The sequence below is a fragment of the Chlorocebus sabaeus genome, chromosome X (assembly GCF_047675955.1).
Source record: "Chlorocebus sabaeus isolate Y175 chromosome X, mChlSab1.0.hap1, whole genome shotgun sequence".
Taxonomy (NCBI): domain Eukaryota; kingdom Metazoa; phylum Chordata; class Mammalia; order Primates; family Cercopithecidae; genus Chlorocebus; species Chlorocebus sabaeus.
The window spans coordinates 2,300,089-2,316,193 of NC_132933.1; the positions used below are offsets into that span (position 1 = coordinate 2,300,089).

The 16,105-nt window shown below is 53.0% G+C and overlaps 1 protein-coding gene across 3 annotated transcripts; it reads left to right on the plus strand.

The window, feature by feature from the left end:
- On the plus strand, window positions 1-11,497 carry CCNQ (cyclin Q). Of its 3 annotated transcripts, none has more exons than XM_007993063.3 (5): window positions 1-277; window positions 2,985-3,168; window positions 4,828-4,960; window positions 6,725-6,952; window positions 10,970-11,497. In XM_007993063.3, the coding sequence occupies exons 1-5, from the start codon at window positions 166-168 to the stop codon at window positions 11,057-11,059; spliced, it is 747 nt and encodes a 248-aa protein (XP_007991254.1). In that variant the 5' UTR covers window positions 1-165; the 3' UTR covers window positions 11,060-11,497. The 3 variants fall into 3 exon arrangements, with proteins under 3 accessions (XP_007991254.1, XP_007991255.1, XP_007991259.1); XM_007993064.3 differs by having other exon boundaries at window positions 2-277; window positions 11,030-11,497; XM_007993068.3 differs by having other exon boundaries at window positions 3-273.
- The last annotated feature ends 4,608 nt before the right edge of the window (window positions 11,498-16,105 follow it).

The following is a 16,105-nucleotide window of genomic DNA, read 5'->3' on the forward strand; positions in this document are numbered from 1 at the left end:
CGCAGGCGCGCGCTCACTCTTGGGTGCTGGCCCTGCGAGGCGGGGCGAAGGAGCGGCGGGGCGGCCCGCAGACGGGTGGGGCGGCCGTGCTTGCCGCGAGCACCCCCGGGGTCGCCTCTACTTCCGCCGGGGCTGCCTCTCCTTCCGCCGGGGCCGCAGGGCCTCATGGAAGCCCCGGAGGGCGGCGGAGGGGGGCCCGCAGCGCGGGGCCCTGAGGGGCAGCCGGCGCCCGAAGCCAGGGTGCACTTCCGAGTGGCGAGGTTCATCATGGAGGCAGGTAACCGCGGCTGGGGGCAGGCCGGGGCAGGCGGCGTCGGGGCCCGCTTCGCGGAGCGGGCGCGGCTGGCTAGGCCGGCCTTCCGGAGTGCTCACCTTACAGAGGCCGGGAAGCCCGGCTTGGGGCTGAGGACCTCCGCCTTTGCGCCGCGCCCGGTGTGCTGAGCAGTGACCCGCGATGTGTCCCCATTGCGTGAACCGGTGTGCAGGCCCTAGGAGAGGACGTGGCCGGGTCGGGCCTCCAGCGAGGCGGGGACCAGCCCGGGCACCTGCAGCTCTGCGCAGTGCGCCACGCCTTCTGCCGCACCCGCGGGCCTGCACTGGCGCTTGGTCTCGCGGAGCCTTTTGGAGAAGGCTGTCCGGGGTTTCCTGTCACTCCGAGGACCTAGGCTGCATGCAGCTCCTGTTCCGAACCCTGCCAGGATGTCCACAATAGCGTTGGGCTCCGCGTTTCCATCCAGCCATCAACAGTGTTTTGTTTTGTTTTGTTTTTGAGACGGAGTCTCGCTCTGTTGGCCAGGTTGGAGTGCAGTGGCGTGATCTCGGCTCACTGCAACCTCCGTCTCCTGGACTAAAGCAGTTCTCCTTCCTCAGCCTCCGAGTAGCTGGAATTACAGGTATGTGCCACTGCGCCCGGCTAATGTTTGTAGTTTTAGTAGAGATGGGGTTTCACCATGTTGGCCAGGCTGCTCTTGAACTCCTGGCCTCAGGTGATCCACCTGCCTCGGCCTCCCAAAGTGCTGGGATTACAGGCGTGAGCTACCTCGTCCGGCCCATCAACAGTGTCTTGATAGGAGATACTGTTAGTTGGTGGATAGTTATTTCCTACCTTTACTGCTTGGGGGAGAAGGGTTGGGCAGATATACTTTGACTCAAGGTGGACAGAGTCTGAGCAATGCTGCGGGACTCTTCATCCCAGTGATATGTAAATGTACTGTAATTTGCAAGAAGAGTTGCAATGTTATTATTAGGGAAGGATAGCAGTGACACCTCATCTGCTACCATCTGCTCGGAGGGTCCATGTAAATTGGGCTTTGCTCTGTAAAACAAGGCTTGGAAGGTCATGTCAGTAACAGCACCTTATCTGGCATCTCCTGGAATGAGGGGTCCCAGGTAGGAATTGTCTCTATATAACAAGTTTAGACCTTCCGAGGGACTTCTTTATAAAATGTATTGCATAAACCTTTGTTCTTTGTAGGAGGCTAAATATTGATTTCCCAAAGATGTCCCTGTCCTAATCCCTGGAACCTGTGAATGTCATCTTATATAGCAAAAGAGACTTTGAAGATGTGATTAAAGACCCTAAGATGGGAGATCATCCTAGATTATTTGGATGTAACCATCCTTATAAGGGAAAGGCAGGAGGAGTTACCATCAGAGAAGGCCACATGAGGACAGAAGCAGAGTTAGAAGCTTTGAAGATGGAGGAAGGGGCCAGCAACCAAGGAATGCAGCCCTCCTCTAGAAGCTAGAAAAGGCAAGGAAACAGATTTCTCCCATGGAGCCTCCAGAAGGAGCCAGCCCTGCTAAGACGTTGATCTTAGCCTTCTAGGCTTGTTTTGGACTTCTGACCTCCAGGATCAGGAGAGTATAAATGTGTGTTGTTTAAGTGACTGAATTTGTGGTGATTTGTTGCAGTAGCCCTAGGGAACTGATCTACCTTCTTAGGTAGAGGACGCTAGCTGTCATTTCATGGTTGATTGTTGGTTGTTCTCCACCTTCCTGTTTTGGCCTAGTGGATGTCATTTAACCTCTTGTGAACCCTGGTTGTTGTGAATTTGTTTTGGTTCTGTGCACCAGGGCAGTGATTTTCTTAGGAGCCATTCAAGAATGGGCTGGGGATGGGCTTTAACCCCTAAGTGAATCCACTGAGTTGTGTTCTGGTGTTTTGAGTTTTGTTAACCTTAAAATTTTTTTTCTTTTCTTTTTTTTTTTTTTGTAGAGACAGGGTCTCACTCTGTTGCCCAGGCTGATCTCAAATTCCTGGGCTCAAACAATCCTCCTGCTTTAGCTTCCCAAAGTGCTGGGATTACAGGCGTAAATCAGCATGCCCAGCCCACTTTTCAACGTGTTGGTGTCCTTCCCCCGTGCCTGGCCGTGGCCATAAACATTGCCTTTTCTCTGCAATGCAAGTGGTTACTCTTGGCAGTCACGCTGCTTGCTTTGCTCACCTCTTCTAACCCGTGAACTAGGAAACCAGTGCTCAGTATAATCTTTCACTGTGACTTCAGGACTTGTGGTACCCACGAGGCCGTTTCTCTTCTGTCGTCGTAGCTGTGGGTTGGGTGACTTCTAGCTAGCGGCTTGCTAAGGTGAACCCAGACACACAACAGCATATGGTCCTTTCCCAGGGTTTTGCAGAAGCTGCTATGCCAGTTGCTAACTGAGCAGTCCTTGGAACCCTTGTTTCCCAGAGCATGGTCTACAGACCCCTGACATGGGCATGACCTGGGGCTTGTCACAAGTGCAGAATCTCAGAGCTGCAGACCTACAGAAGGGGAAGTTTGCATTTGAACACCGTCCCTAGGGGCTTGGGTCATCCACTGGAGTCTGTGAGAGACCCGGGAGGAGCCACTGGCTCTGCTGGAAGCCCTTAGCCTTGTCCAAGAAGGGTTGTACCTGCTACGGCCCATTCCAATGGCTTCCCTCACTGGAGTAGTGAACCAGCGCTGGATTGAAGTCCTCTCTTGCCTGCTTTCTCTCTGCAGGTGTCAAGCTAGGGATGCGGTCCATTCCCATTGCCACTGCTTGCACCATTTACCATAAGTTCTTCTGTGAGACCAACCTGGATGCCTATGACCCTTACCTGATTGCCATGTCTTCCATTTACTTGGCTGGCAAAGTGGAAGAGCAGCACCTGCGGACTCGTGACATCATCAATGTGTCCAACAGGTAATGGCATTTGGATGGGCTCCTGGTGTCCACGCGGTGGGGGGGAAGGGTAGGGAAGGCTCCTACGGGGCCCTGCCCACCAGGTGCCAGCAATGGATCTTGGAAGGAAGTACCTGGATGGCCTTGAACCAGGGCCAGAAACACTAGCAGCAAACGTGGGAAGGAGCCTGATGTCAGAGGCCAGTGGGGTCTGTGAGAGAAAAGCTGGGCCAGATTATGGGGAGCCTGGAAAGCTGGATGGAGGGTAGAGGTGGGGCTTGAGCAGGGGGAACTTGGAGAGGCATGTCAAAGAAGATTCTGTTGAAATCTTAGACAGGGATGGCTGCATGCAGAAGAGCTTGCCTGCATCAGGAGGGTACAGACCCAGCCAGGTGGTGGGTCCCAGTTGCTTAGGGGCCTCGCCCTGCTGTGGGTGTGGGCATGGGCATGGCACAGCCGGCCCAAGCAGGTGTGTTCCTCCTGGGGCAGGATGCAGGGTCTTCGCCAAGGCGAAGGAAAAACGGTCTGGGAAATATAAAACTGAGAAATGTTCACTTTTTGGAGTACCTCATTCCCATGAGAGGCTTAAATATCTTTCTTGGATGGCTGGACATGGTGGCTCACGCCTATAATCCCAGCACTTTGGGAGGCCGAGGTGGGTGGATTGCTTGAGTCCAGGAGTTCAAGACCAGCCTGGCCAACATGGTGAAACCTTGTCTCTACCAAAAATACAAAAATTAGCCGGGTGTGGTGGCGCATGCCTGTGGTTCCAGTTGCTTGGGTAGCTGAGGCAGGAGGATCGCTTGAGCCCAGGAGGTCAAGGCTGCAGTGAGCTGTGACTACACCACTGTCCTCTAGCCTGAAAGACAGAGCAAGACCCTGTCTCAAAAAATAAAAAGGCCGGGCGCGGTGGCTCATGCCTGTAATCCCAGCACTTTGGGAGGCCAAGGTGGGTGGATCACGAGGTCAGGAGATCGAGACCATCCTGGCTAACATGGGGAAACCCCGTCTCTACTAAAAATGCAAAAAATTAGCCAGGCGTGGCAGCGGGTGCCTGTAGTCCCAGCTACTCAGGAGGCTGAGGCAGGAGAATGGCGTGAACTCGGGAGGCGGAGCTTGCAGTGAGCCGAGATCGCACCACTGCACTCCAGCCTGGGCGACTAAGCGAGACTCCGTCTCAAAAATAAATAAATAAATAAATAAATAAATAAATAAATAAATAAATAAATAAAAAATAAAAATAAGATAAAAAAATACGTTCCCTGGGCCCAGAGTGAGAGCCCTGGGCATTGCCACCTTAGGTGATGAAGATTCCCTGCTGCCAGGCTGAATATAACAGGAAGCACAACCGACTTGGCATGCTCAAGCTTCCGGTTCCTCTGGAGCCATCGCCAACAGCCAGTCTTTGCACTTGACATTTTGCTGAATGATAGCAGACAGCCCATCTGGCTAAAACTAGGACCTGGCTTCTTTCCTCTGTTGGTTACTGTTTTCATTCTGTACACTAGATGTGGAAATGAAGAATTTTTGTATAAAAACACAAATAAAATGACCCTACATTAATCTGCAGATGGACAATGTAGTTTGCATCTGGACATTGTGTGACTTAAGCAATTTGAGCCATCCAGTGCTCAGGGGAGACTGCACTGGCTGCTGACGCATTGCCATTTCTCTGTGCAGGTACTTTAACCCAAGCGGTGAGCCCCTGGAATTGGACTCCCGCTTCTGGGAGCTCCGCGACAGCATTGTGCAGTGTGAGCTTCTCATGCTGAGAGTTCTGCGCTTCCAGGTCTCCTTCCAGCATCCACACAAGGTACATGCTAGGGAATTGGTGCCTGTTTGGGGAGGCTCAAGCCATGGTCTTTGTTCTTTATCCCAAAAGTGCATCCCATCTCATACTCGAGAGCACAGCACAGAAGGAGAGCAGGGCTGCGGCTGGGAACTGGGTCTCCCCGCTCCGTGTTTGTGGCCGGGTTGGCCGCCTGGCCTCTCCTGTCCCACTCCTGTGGGTTTTCTCAGCCAAATCTCATTTCAGCTTCTGCCTTTCTGCCTGCTCACCTGTGGGCGGGGTCCATGTGGCCCGCTGAAGCTGTGGCAGCTCCTGTGGCCCATATAGATGGTATGCATGCTGGGCCTTGGGGAAGCAGGCTGGTTTCGTGACCAGCCAGAGTCCCCGTCCCCAGGAGATGCTGTGATGCCTCGGAGCATGCATCCAGCTCAGCTGTGCTTAGGAAGCCATCTAGGAACGTGTGAGTCTCAATAGAAGAACCATTTCAAACAGCAGCAAAAGGGAAAAGCGGAACGCTAAGGCGACTGGCACACGATGCTCTGGGCACCGCAGCCCCATGCACAGGCAGCTCAGAAGGCTGGCTGGAGACAGAGATGGAGGAGTTGTGGTTTGGAGCTCTGGGCTAGGAGTTTCATTCTTTTTCGTCAAAACTCTTACTGAGATCATTGTAGATTCCCACACAGTTGTGACATGTACCCTTGGCCCAGTCTCCCCCAAGGGGAACACAGTCAGGATGTCAACACCGACACAGCCCGCTGGCATCCTTACTTCCACTTGTATTCCTGTGTGTATTGTTTTTGTTCCATTTCATCACGTCTCCGTTCACAGACCTACCACCACAGCCAAGGTGAGAGACAGTTCCAGCTGCACAAGCCCTTCGTGTTGCCTTTATAATCTTGCCTCCAGCCTTCCACACTCCTACCTTAGTATCTGGAAAGCCCTGGTCTGGGATTTCTGCACAGTAGTGTCTTAGTGGGCAGAATGCTTGGTGAGTGTCCTGGGGGAAGGTGGGAGATGCCCCGGTGGCTGCAGGGTGGAGCTGTCAAGGCGACAAGGCTTAGGAAAGAGCAGCACTCAGACCTCAGGGGGTGTGTGATCTGTGCCCAGTTGGGAAACTGATAACTTGGTGTGGCTGGGAGCCTGCCAGCCCCTTCCCCTCCTTCCAGTCTGGGGCGGAGAGTAACCTATGTATCCCTCCTGCATGGTGTGCTGGGGTCACACACACATGTGTGTTCCAGACTGTCCAGAGAGCTTGCAGCATCTGTCTTACTGTGTGAGGTTCCGGCAAAATGTCTGTTCTGAGAGCAGGAGCTGGCAGCTGGGCTGGGAGGTCATTTGGATGTTGTGGCTGAGGACAGCATGTGCCCTTGGCAGCAGGCCAGATGCATGGGGAGCAGCACCCTCTGTTCTGCCCATGAAGAGGGTGCTCTCCGGAGCACCAGGCCCCGAGGAATTTCATGGTGGCCAGAGCGGGCCCTGTGGTTGAGAGGGACTGCGGTGGGGGTGGCCCTCATAGGTTTCCCTAGAGCTGGGTCTGGAGGATGAGAGTGGGCAGGTGCATATGGTGAGGTGGTTTCAGGCGGACAGCTCCATGAGTGTGAAGGCCCTAGACAGGGTGTGCTGGAAGGCGGGGTGGGAGGGGCAGGAGATGGGGCCAGCAGAAGGCCTTGGGGCTTCTTCCTAAGGGACATGGAAGCCGCTGGAGGGTTGGTGCAGGTGCTGATACGATTATGTCAGCATGAGGAGAGCAGCTGGTGGGATCAAAGGCTGATGCATGTGTCTTTGCAGTATCTGCTCCACTACCTGGTTTCCCTCAAGAACTGGCTGAACCGCCACAGCTGGCAGCGGACCCCTGTTGCCGTCACTGCCTGGGCCCTGCTGCGGGACAGCTACCACGGGGGGCTGTGCCTCCGCTTCCAGGCCCAGCACATCGCCGTGGCAGTGCTCTCTCTGGCCCTGCAGGTCTACGGAGTTGAAGTGCCTGCTGAAGTCGAGGCTGAGAAGCCATGGTGGCAGGTGAGGTGGCTACTTGGCATACCGGACGTGACCCCTTTCCCTCTGGAAGTCTGTATTGCAGTGCTCACCAAATTCTTTCTATTAATTATCCATGAAGGAAGATATGGGCTGCTGGGGAGCATGGAAGCTTCAGAGCGCCCTGTTGATGGCCTGGGCCAGGCTCTCCCTCAGCACAGTTGCCATTTAGGGATCCCGGATGTCGAACGAGAGTGCTAGCCTCCACCGAGATGTCGCCGGTGTCCCGGGAGGCGGGTTGCCCCAGCGGAGAACCACTTTTACTGAATTGAGTGGGAACTTGAGTGTGGTCACAGGTTACGAAACCTGGCTTCCCATCAGAAACATCTGGGGTGCTTTACGGAGAGGGGTGGGTGACTAGGTAGGTGACAGCTAGCTGGCTAGTTGACAGACACCTAGGTGGGTGGGTGAGAGAGCTGATGGGCCGGGTGGCGGGTGACTGATAGGTATCAGTAGGTAGATCCTGGAGGGATGGATGGTAGAACTCTGTAGGCCTGCCCAGCGGACAGCTTTCCAGGTGGCCGCTGCTGTTCTGCATAGAGGCGCCCCTGCCTCTCTTTCCTGGCCCGTGTGCCTTGCGGACGACCACAGCACTTGCTGATTTTTGCATGTTTATTGTCTAATCTCGTATCCCCAGTCAGCTGTGAGCGCCTGAGGCCAGGCAGCTCATCTGCCCCATGCCGCCACATCTCCCGCGCCACCCTGGCACTATAGCGGGTGCCCATGTGTCTTTGAACCCATCCACCCGTGTTCCTAGTCTCAGGCTGGAAGCACCCTGTCCCCGAGGCAGTGTGCAGGTGGTGCAGGGCCATCTGTGTGGACAGACAGTATTGCTCCATGCTCGGGCTGCCAGGGACTTTCAGATAGCATGGCTGCCTTGTGCTCAGGGTTGGACTCTGGTGAGGGCAGACACCTTCTGGGGACATCTGGTGGGTGTGGCCCTGGCCCTGGGCTGCCTGGCTATCCTGCATCTCTCTTCCTTTCTGCTCTGTCTTCTGCGTTTGCTCATAAACCTCACCTGGTGTGCTGGTACCACCTGCGTCCCATGCTTAACCCCTCCCAGAGGAGTGCGAGCCCAGGTGAGCCTGCACAGCCAGGAAGCAGCTCCACCAGCAAGTTGTTTGCTGGTGGCCCAGCTCACCCAGTTGTTCAGACTGCGAAGAAGTTACCCTTTGTGGGGTGGCGAGCTTATGTTCACCCAGCTCTTCTTAAAGGTTGCTAAACTTGACCTGACCTTTGCTTCCCAGCTCGGGGCTGTGCACCAGAAGCTTCCGGAATCCAGGTGCATCCTATGAGCTGGTGGGGTGCAAGGGCCTGATCCCTCATGATGAGTGGGGCCCTGGGAGGCCTCACCCACCCAGGTGCTGTGGAGCTCACAGCCTAGCTTTTGAAACCCTTTCTTCCTTGTGTGCTCTCGGCCACCACTTCTTATAGCGACTCCTGTCACTTGTCTGCCATGGGCTCGGCATGGCAGCTTGATGTGCTTCCCTGGAGAAGCTTGCCTGCACTCTGACTTGCCAGATGAGCAGGGATGGTGGCGGTGTCAGAAATGATGCGGGTCGTCACACAATGCTGCTGAAACTTCCACGTCCAGAGCCACACTGAGTGCCCTCCATCCCCTCGTTCCTTAGCAGAAGGAGAACCTGCCTCTTTCCAGCCACTGCTGCTCTTTATCTTATAAACAGATGGACCGCCCACGAAAAGGCAAAGTCCCCAGAGGCCAGCAGTGTCTCCTCCTAGGACTTGGGTCTGTGTCCTTTCTGCTGTCAGGTGCCCCAGGGTTGTCACCTGTTCTGGACTGTTATATTTAATTGTGATGACATACACATCACCTAAATTGTACCATGTTCACCATTTTTAAGTGTGCGGCCCAGGGGCAGAAGCACATTCACGGTGCTGTGCAGCCATCACCGCCATCCAGCCGCAGAACTTGTTCATCTTCCCAAACTGAAGCTCTGGCCCGTTCAACCCCAACTCCCCACCCCCCAGCCCCTGGCACCCACCCTTCCACTGTCCGTCTACAGAGTTCACGGCTCTCCTTTGAGGCCCCTCACAGTGTGTGCCTTTCTGTGACTGGCTCCTTTCACTGAGCACAATGTTGGAGCCCCTGTCTCAGAATGTCCTTTCTTTTGATGGCTGAATCATATTTCATGGCCTGCATGGACTATATGGTATTAACATATCCATCCATGGATGGACGCAGGCTGCTTCCATGTTTTGGCCCTGCCTTTTTTTTTTTTTTTTTTAAGTGACAGAGTCTCACTCTGTTGCTCAGGCTGGAGTGCAGTGGTGAGATCTCGGCTCACTACAGCCTCCGCCTCATTGGTTCAAGTGATTCTCCTGCCTCAGTCTCCCAAGTAACTGGGATTACAAGTGCCTGCCACCACACCCGGCTAATTTTTGTATTTTTAGTAGAGACGGGGTTCAAGGAACTCCTGACCTCCAGTGATCCACCCGCCTCGGCCTCCCAAAGTGCTGGGATTATAAGCGTGAACCACCATGCCCAGCCCCTGCATGCTTTTTAATGATTGCTTCTGAGCTTGGGGTCTCCAGGAGCACACAGGTCACGGACCCCAGCAAACAAGTGTGCATTTCTGAAGTATTTGTTTTTCCCCCAGAGCCCAGGGTAAGACAGCTGTGCTTCCTGAGTCAGGACTTGGAGGGTATCCAGGTTACCGTCTCCTGCCTGAGGTTGTAGGCCACAGAGGAACCTGTGGTTCTTTGGGAGCATTCAGCAGGGGTGGACTTAGGTCCACTTCTTGCCTTGACTTGGCCCAAGGCCTTGATCTTATTGGTACATTGGTTCCCCAGGCAGCAAGCTTGGGCACAGGGTGGCTACAGACGCAGCATCTAACCAAGGTCTTGCTGCTTTGCTTACTATTTCCCTTATCAATGGGGATCCCAAACAGCACCCTGGGGCTCAGTGCTGTGCTGGGAGGGCTCAGAACTCAGAAAAGCCGTCACACTCTGAGTTCCGGTTTATTACAAGGAAAGGACACAGGTCACGGTGAGCGAAGGCTCAGGGTGCACAGGACAGGCTCCAGGAGTGACCAGGCGTGAGCTTCAGTGGCTCCTTGCCCAGGGGAGTTGTGCCGACAGCACCTGTTTCTTTCAGCAACAGTGTGGGACAGCGTGCATGGAGTCATAACTAGGGAAGCTCACCCCAGCCGTGGCGGCCAGGGTTTCCGCAGGGGGTGGATCACATAGGCACGGAGTGCCTGCATGGCCAACCCTGGTTACTTGGGCTGCAGCCACCAGAGGTCTAGCTGGGACTCTGTGGCCCAAGGCCCTCACCGTAAGTGATGTGGTTAACACAGACCGCCTGGCAGTCCAGTAAACCAAGACGCTCACACGGGGCGGGATTTTCTAGGGGCCTAGAGGTTATTCTCCAGGAGCTGGGCAGAGGCCAGACCTGCCTTTGGAAGGTACAGGGTGTAGACCCCACCCTGTGGCGTGGCCCTGGGCTGCAACCCTCCTGCCATGGGCCCTGAGGATGTCCTTTGCCGTCTTGCGAGTGCTCCTGCATGTGGTGGTCCGGACTGTGGAGTGGGTCCACATGCTCCCCAGGGTCTGGGTTACGGTGGGCATGGGGTCCGGGTACTTAGTCTGCCTGTGGCTGCACAGGGACTGCCACCCTGTCCTCTTGCCGGTGTCCCCAGAGACCCTAGACCTGAGGGAGTCCCAGGCAGGAGGCAGGAGCCTGTGCTCTGGACCCAGCTGTGTTACCAATTCCCTGCATGACCTCAGACAGGTCCCCTCCTGTCTGGGTCAGAGGATCACCAAGGCCTGTTCCATCTGGAATGTCCTCGGCTTTGTGAAGCGTTTCATTGGCCTCAACAGGCTAGAACTGAACTGGCTTTGCAGGAGAGCTACCATCTTCCTGGATAGCCAAGTCCCTGTGCTCCTCCCCTGCCCATGAAATGTGATTCTGTGCTTAGTGACAGGTGCCTTATTTAACACAGAGGGAGTCTAACTGGAACCTCTTTTCCTTCTTCTTTCTAGGTGTTTAGTGACGACCTTACCAAGCCAATCATTGATAATATTGTGTCTGATCTCATTCAGATTTATACCATGGACACAGAGATCCCCTAAGGCCCTGGCCCAGGCCTGCCCAAAGAGAAGCCCAGGATGGTTGGCTGCCTGGGGACATTGCCACCACGTCGCCATGACGGCTGGTCCCCAGAGGACCGGCTGGGAGGACTGGTTTGCTGCTGGAGAAGGACTGGAGAAGGCGATGGCATGCTGCTGCTTTGACAGTCCCTAGCAGTTGCGGTCCAGACGATGATGGGAGCCGCACCTCCAGTGGGCAGGCCGGGAGTGCACTGTGTGAGCTGACCCAAGGCAGCCACATCTGCTTTTGTCCTTTGAGAGGACTCTGACTACAACAGAGGCATGACATCAATGAAAGGAAAACCATGAAATCGATGAGACTGAATCCCTAGGGATCTTTTTAAAGCCAGATTCATAGCGAGAATGAATGTGCAACATGGCTGAAATCTATTTTGTGTAATAAAAGGTGATGCAAGTCAATAGGGACCCTTGGCTTTGCTCTGCAGCGCATGCTGCACATGGGGGTGTGCGGGGCTGCCAGAGACTGCTTCCCTCGGAGTGCCCTCAGGTAGAGTGTCCCACTCACAGCCACCAGGCGGCAGGCCTGGGGTTAGGGAGGATCACTTGCATTCAGAAAAGTGAGACCTGATCAAAAGTAACTAAAAGTAATGCGTTTTTCAGTGACTCCCTGCTCAAAAGCCAGTGGGTAAGAAGGAGTCCAGGAGATGCTCTTTGGGTCCCCTTACAGGCTAGACATACGTTCAGCACGTGGCATAGGGCTTGGGGACTGGTAGGTTGACACAGGAGGGTGGGCTCCGGCTCCTGCAGGTGTGGGGGCAGGGGTGATGCAGGTCAGGGCAGAGTCTTGCTTGATTTTACAGAGCGACCATGTTCAGTGTCCTCAGGGTGAAGTATCTGAGCAGATGTCACAGGCCTCCCTGGTGGGCAGGCTTGCCCCGGCTGACCTGCCCTTCATTTTGTAGAACTCCCCTGTGGGTTTTGATGATTAACTTCTCCTAAATGTGGGCTCCTGCTTTACCTGGTGTAAGCTTTTTTAAGACTAATCAGTCAAAGAACCACATTTATTAAGCAGCTACTGTGTGCCCAGTCCTTGCCTACGCTCTGGCAACCTGGTGAAACTCCTTGCTTATGTGGAGGGAGAGATGGGAAACAATGAGAATGTGTAGCATGGTAGTGAAAAGTGCTCAGGGGAAGAGAAGGTGGCCAGGGCTCAGAAGAATTATGGTAAAAATGGCCCTGATGCCTGGGTGTGGTGGCTCATGCCTGCAATCCCAGCATTTTGGGAGGCCGAGGTGGGCGATCACCTGAGGTCGGGAGGTCGTAGACCAGCCTGGCCAACATGGCAAAACCCCGTCTTTACTAAAAATGCAAAAATTAGCCAGACGTGGTGGTGGGTGCCTGTAATCTCAGCTACTTGGGAAACTGAGGCAGGAGAATTGCTTGAACCTGGGAGGTGGAGGTTGCAGTGAGCCGAGATCACGCTGCTGCACTCCAGCCTGGGCAACAGAGGGAGACTGTATCTTTTTTTTTTTAAAAAGGGAGAAAATATTCACAAACTCTCCGTCTGACAAGAGGTTAATAACCAGAATATATAAGGAATTTAGACAACAGAATAACAACCCAATTTAAAAATGGGCAATAGACCCAAATAGACATTTCTCCAAAGAAGACATACAAATGCCCAACAAGTGTATGAAAAAATTGCTCAACGTCAGTAATCAGGGAAATGCAAATCAAAACCATATTGAGGATATCACCTTACTCCAATTAGAATGGCTACTATCAAACTAAAGAAAACAAGCTTTGGTGAGGATGTGGAGAAAAAGGAACATTCACACACTACTGGGGGGATATAGTATAGCCACTATGGAAAACGGTATGGAGATTCCTCAAACATTTTAAAAATAGGCAGGGGATGGTGGCTCAGGCCTGTCATCCCAGCACTTCGGGAAGTGGAAGCGGGAGGATCATTTGAACCCAGGAGTTCAAGACCAGCTTGGGCAACATATGAAGACCTCTTGTCTATAAAAAAAAAAATTACGCCAGGCACAATGGCTCATGCCTGTATTCCCAGCACTTTGGGAGGCTGAGGCAGGAGGATGGCTTGAGCCCAGCAGTTCGAGACCGAAAAAGAAAAGAAAAAACATTTTGGCATTCAATATATTTCAACATTCCAACAAACGAAAGAGTGGGTTCTGGAGTTAGACTGCTTGGCTGTGAAGGCTGGTTCCATCACCCGTGTATCTTGGGCTAATTGATCCACCTCTCTTTTCTTTTTTTTCTTTTCTTTTCTTTTCCTTTCTTTTTTCTTTTTTCTCTTCTTTTTTCTTTTCTCCTTCCTTCCTTCCTTCCCTCCCTCCCTCCCTTTCTTCCTTTCTCCTTCCCTCCCTCCCTCCCCTCTTCTTTCTTTTGTTTTGTTTTCTTTTCTTTCCTTTTGCAATCATGACTCACTACAGCCTTGACCTCCTGGGCTCATTCGATCCTCCCACCTCAGCCTCCTGAGTAGCTGGGACTATAGGTGTGCACCACCATGCCTGGCTATTTTTTAAATTTTATTTTTACTTTTGGTAGAGATGAGGCCTTGCTATGTTGCCCAGGCTGGTCTCAAACTCCTGGACTCAAGTGATCCTCTAACCTTGACCTCCTAAAGTGCTGGGATTACAGGTGTGAGCCACCATGCCTGGCCTGGTATGTTAAAATGTAAAACCAATAAAGAACATAGTAGTTGCTTGAAATAACAGGCAGTCATTGTGTTGGGGAAAGTTAGTGTCCACCAATTCTAGATAGGATCATGTGCTTCATGTTCATCTCTGGAAGTCCAGGGGACTGTATAGGTGTGTCACTGTAAGCACTTAAGGGCAAAGGTGTAAACACCATCTATTTTCTTATCTGAACTTCCAGAAAGAAAGGACTTGGAGGTGACAGAATTGCAAGCCAGAAACAGCCTCCGTGCCTATATTTCTTCTGGAGCCTAACACAGCCTCCCACATGCATTGAACTGTGCTGTGGGTGAGAAAAAAAAGCCATAAGAAAAAAGGAGGAGAGACACAGACACGGGAGAAAAGCCACACTACAACAGAGGCAGAGGTTGGAGTGAAGCATCTACAAGCCAAGGAATTCCGAGGACGGCTGGCAATGCCCAAAGCTAAGAGGAGGTCCTGGAACAGACTCTGCCCTGGAGCCTTCAGAGGGAGCATGGCCTGCCCATGCCTTGATTTTGGACTTTTGGCCTTCAGAACTGTGAGAGAAGTTTCTGTTGTTGTGAGCAGCCACGGGCCACTCATGCACGGGCCTCCCCGAGACCCCTGCACAAGCCTTTCCTCCCAGGACTCAGCTGTTTCACTGAGTACCAATTTTCCCCCGTGGCACGTGTGTCATGTCTGAAGCAGAAGCTTGTAGACAGGGGATTCACAGACACAAATCTGCGATTCTTTTAGGGTAGCATGATATCTCTCCATGAAGGGCCATCTGTCTTGGTGTGGACTTTGGCTCAATCTGGACTTACTCATCCTTATGGTTCAGGATGCACTTGGACACCAATGCAGCAAGGGCATGATGCGATTCTTCTGCCTACTGTTTTCAATTTGTCTTCTTTTCTTTTCTTTATTCTTTTCTTCTTTCTTTCTTTCTTTCTTTCTTTCTTTCTTTCTTTCTTTCTTTCTTTCTTTCTTTCTTTCTTTCTTTCTTTCTTTCTTTCTTTCTTTCTTTCTTTCTTTCTTTCTTTCTTTTTTTGAGACAGAATCTCACTCTGTTACTCAGGCTGGAGTGCAGTGGCGTGATCTCAGCTCGCTGCAACCTCCACCTCTTAGGTTCAAGCGATTCTCCTGCCTCAGCCTCCCAAGTAGCTGGGATTACAGGCGTGCACCACCATGCCAGGCTAATTTTTGTATTTTTAGTAGAGAGAGGGTTTCAGCATTTTGGCCAGGCTGGTCTCGAGCTCCTGACCTCAAGTGATCCCCCGCCTTGGCTTCTCAAAATGCTGGGATTACAGGCGTGAGCCACTGCGCCTGGCCCAGTTGGTCTTTTCGCTGGTTTTAGAAGCATGGACTCTGATGCTTTGAATGACTTTGAAGCCATTTTTCTCCTCTCTTGGCAGCCTTCCTGGAAAATGCGTCTTCCGATGCTGCCAAGTCGAAAAGGGAAAGAGAAATCCAATGAAGTGAGGGGAGTGTGGTCTTAGCGCCATCGCCAGGGTGGTCACTGGCAAGTCCTGGCTCTTCCGGGCTCAAGCAGGAGTGGGACCATGGAGCATGGGCGTGCACAGGCACAGGTGTTTAAGGATGCAGCATGTGGATTAAGGGAATGAGTGAAATGGCGGGCTTTCTTCCTGTGGCTTTGGATTAGCAAAGGCGTCTGTGATTGGAACCCTGCTGCACTGCTGATGAGAATGGAAAATGGCAGTTTCTCAAAAGGTTCAACCTACAGTTCCGATAGGATCCAGTAATTCCACTGCTGGGCATAGGCCCAAAGGAATGGAAGGCAGGGTCTGGAAGGGCAGTTTGCATGCCCATGTTCACTGCAGCATGATCCACAGTAGCTGAAATATGGAAGCAACCTAAATGTCCATGGATGGCTGATGGCACAAACAAAATGCAGCCTATCCAGACAATGGAGCGTGATTCCCCTTAAAAAGGAAATTGTGAGACATGCTTCAACATGGGTGACCCTTGAGGACATCATGCCAGTCACAGAAGGGCAAATACTGTAGGGTTCCACTTCTATGAGGGTATGAGGGGCCTAGATGGTCAACTCCATAGAGACGGACAGTGGAAGGGTGGGTGCCAGGGGCTGGGGGGTGGGGAGTTGGGGTTGAACGGGCCAGAGCTTCAGTTTGGGAAGATGAACGAGTTCTGCGGCTGGATGGCGGTGATGGCTGCACAGCACCGTGAACGTGCTTGTGATCTGTGTTTACCACAATAAAAGAAGTGAGGAGTGGGCATGTGTGTCAGGGAGCCTCAAATTCCTGGGCCCGAGGGATCCTCCCGCCTCGGCTTCCCAAAGCGCTGGGATTACAGGCCTGAGCCACTGGGCCATGTACTACAGGCCCTTTCAAGTCAAGGCAGCCAT

Coding starts and splice junctions, on each gene's coding strand:
- CCNQ (XM_007993063.3), top strand. CDS start 166: ATGGAAGCCCCGGAGGGCGGCGGAGGGGGGCCCGCAGCGCGGGGCCCT. Junction 4,961..6,724: donor CCTTCCAGCATCCACACAAG/GTACATGCTAGG, acceptor GTGTCTTTGCAG/TATCTGCTCCACTACCTGGT. Junction 6,953..10,969: donor CTGAGAAGCCATGGTGGCAG/GTGAGGTGGCTA, acceptor TCTTCTTTCTAG/GTGTTTAGTGACGACCTTAC.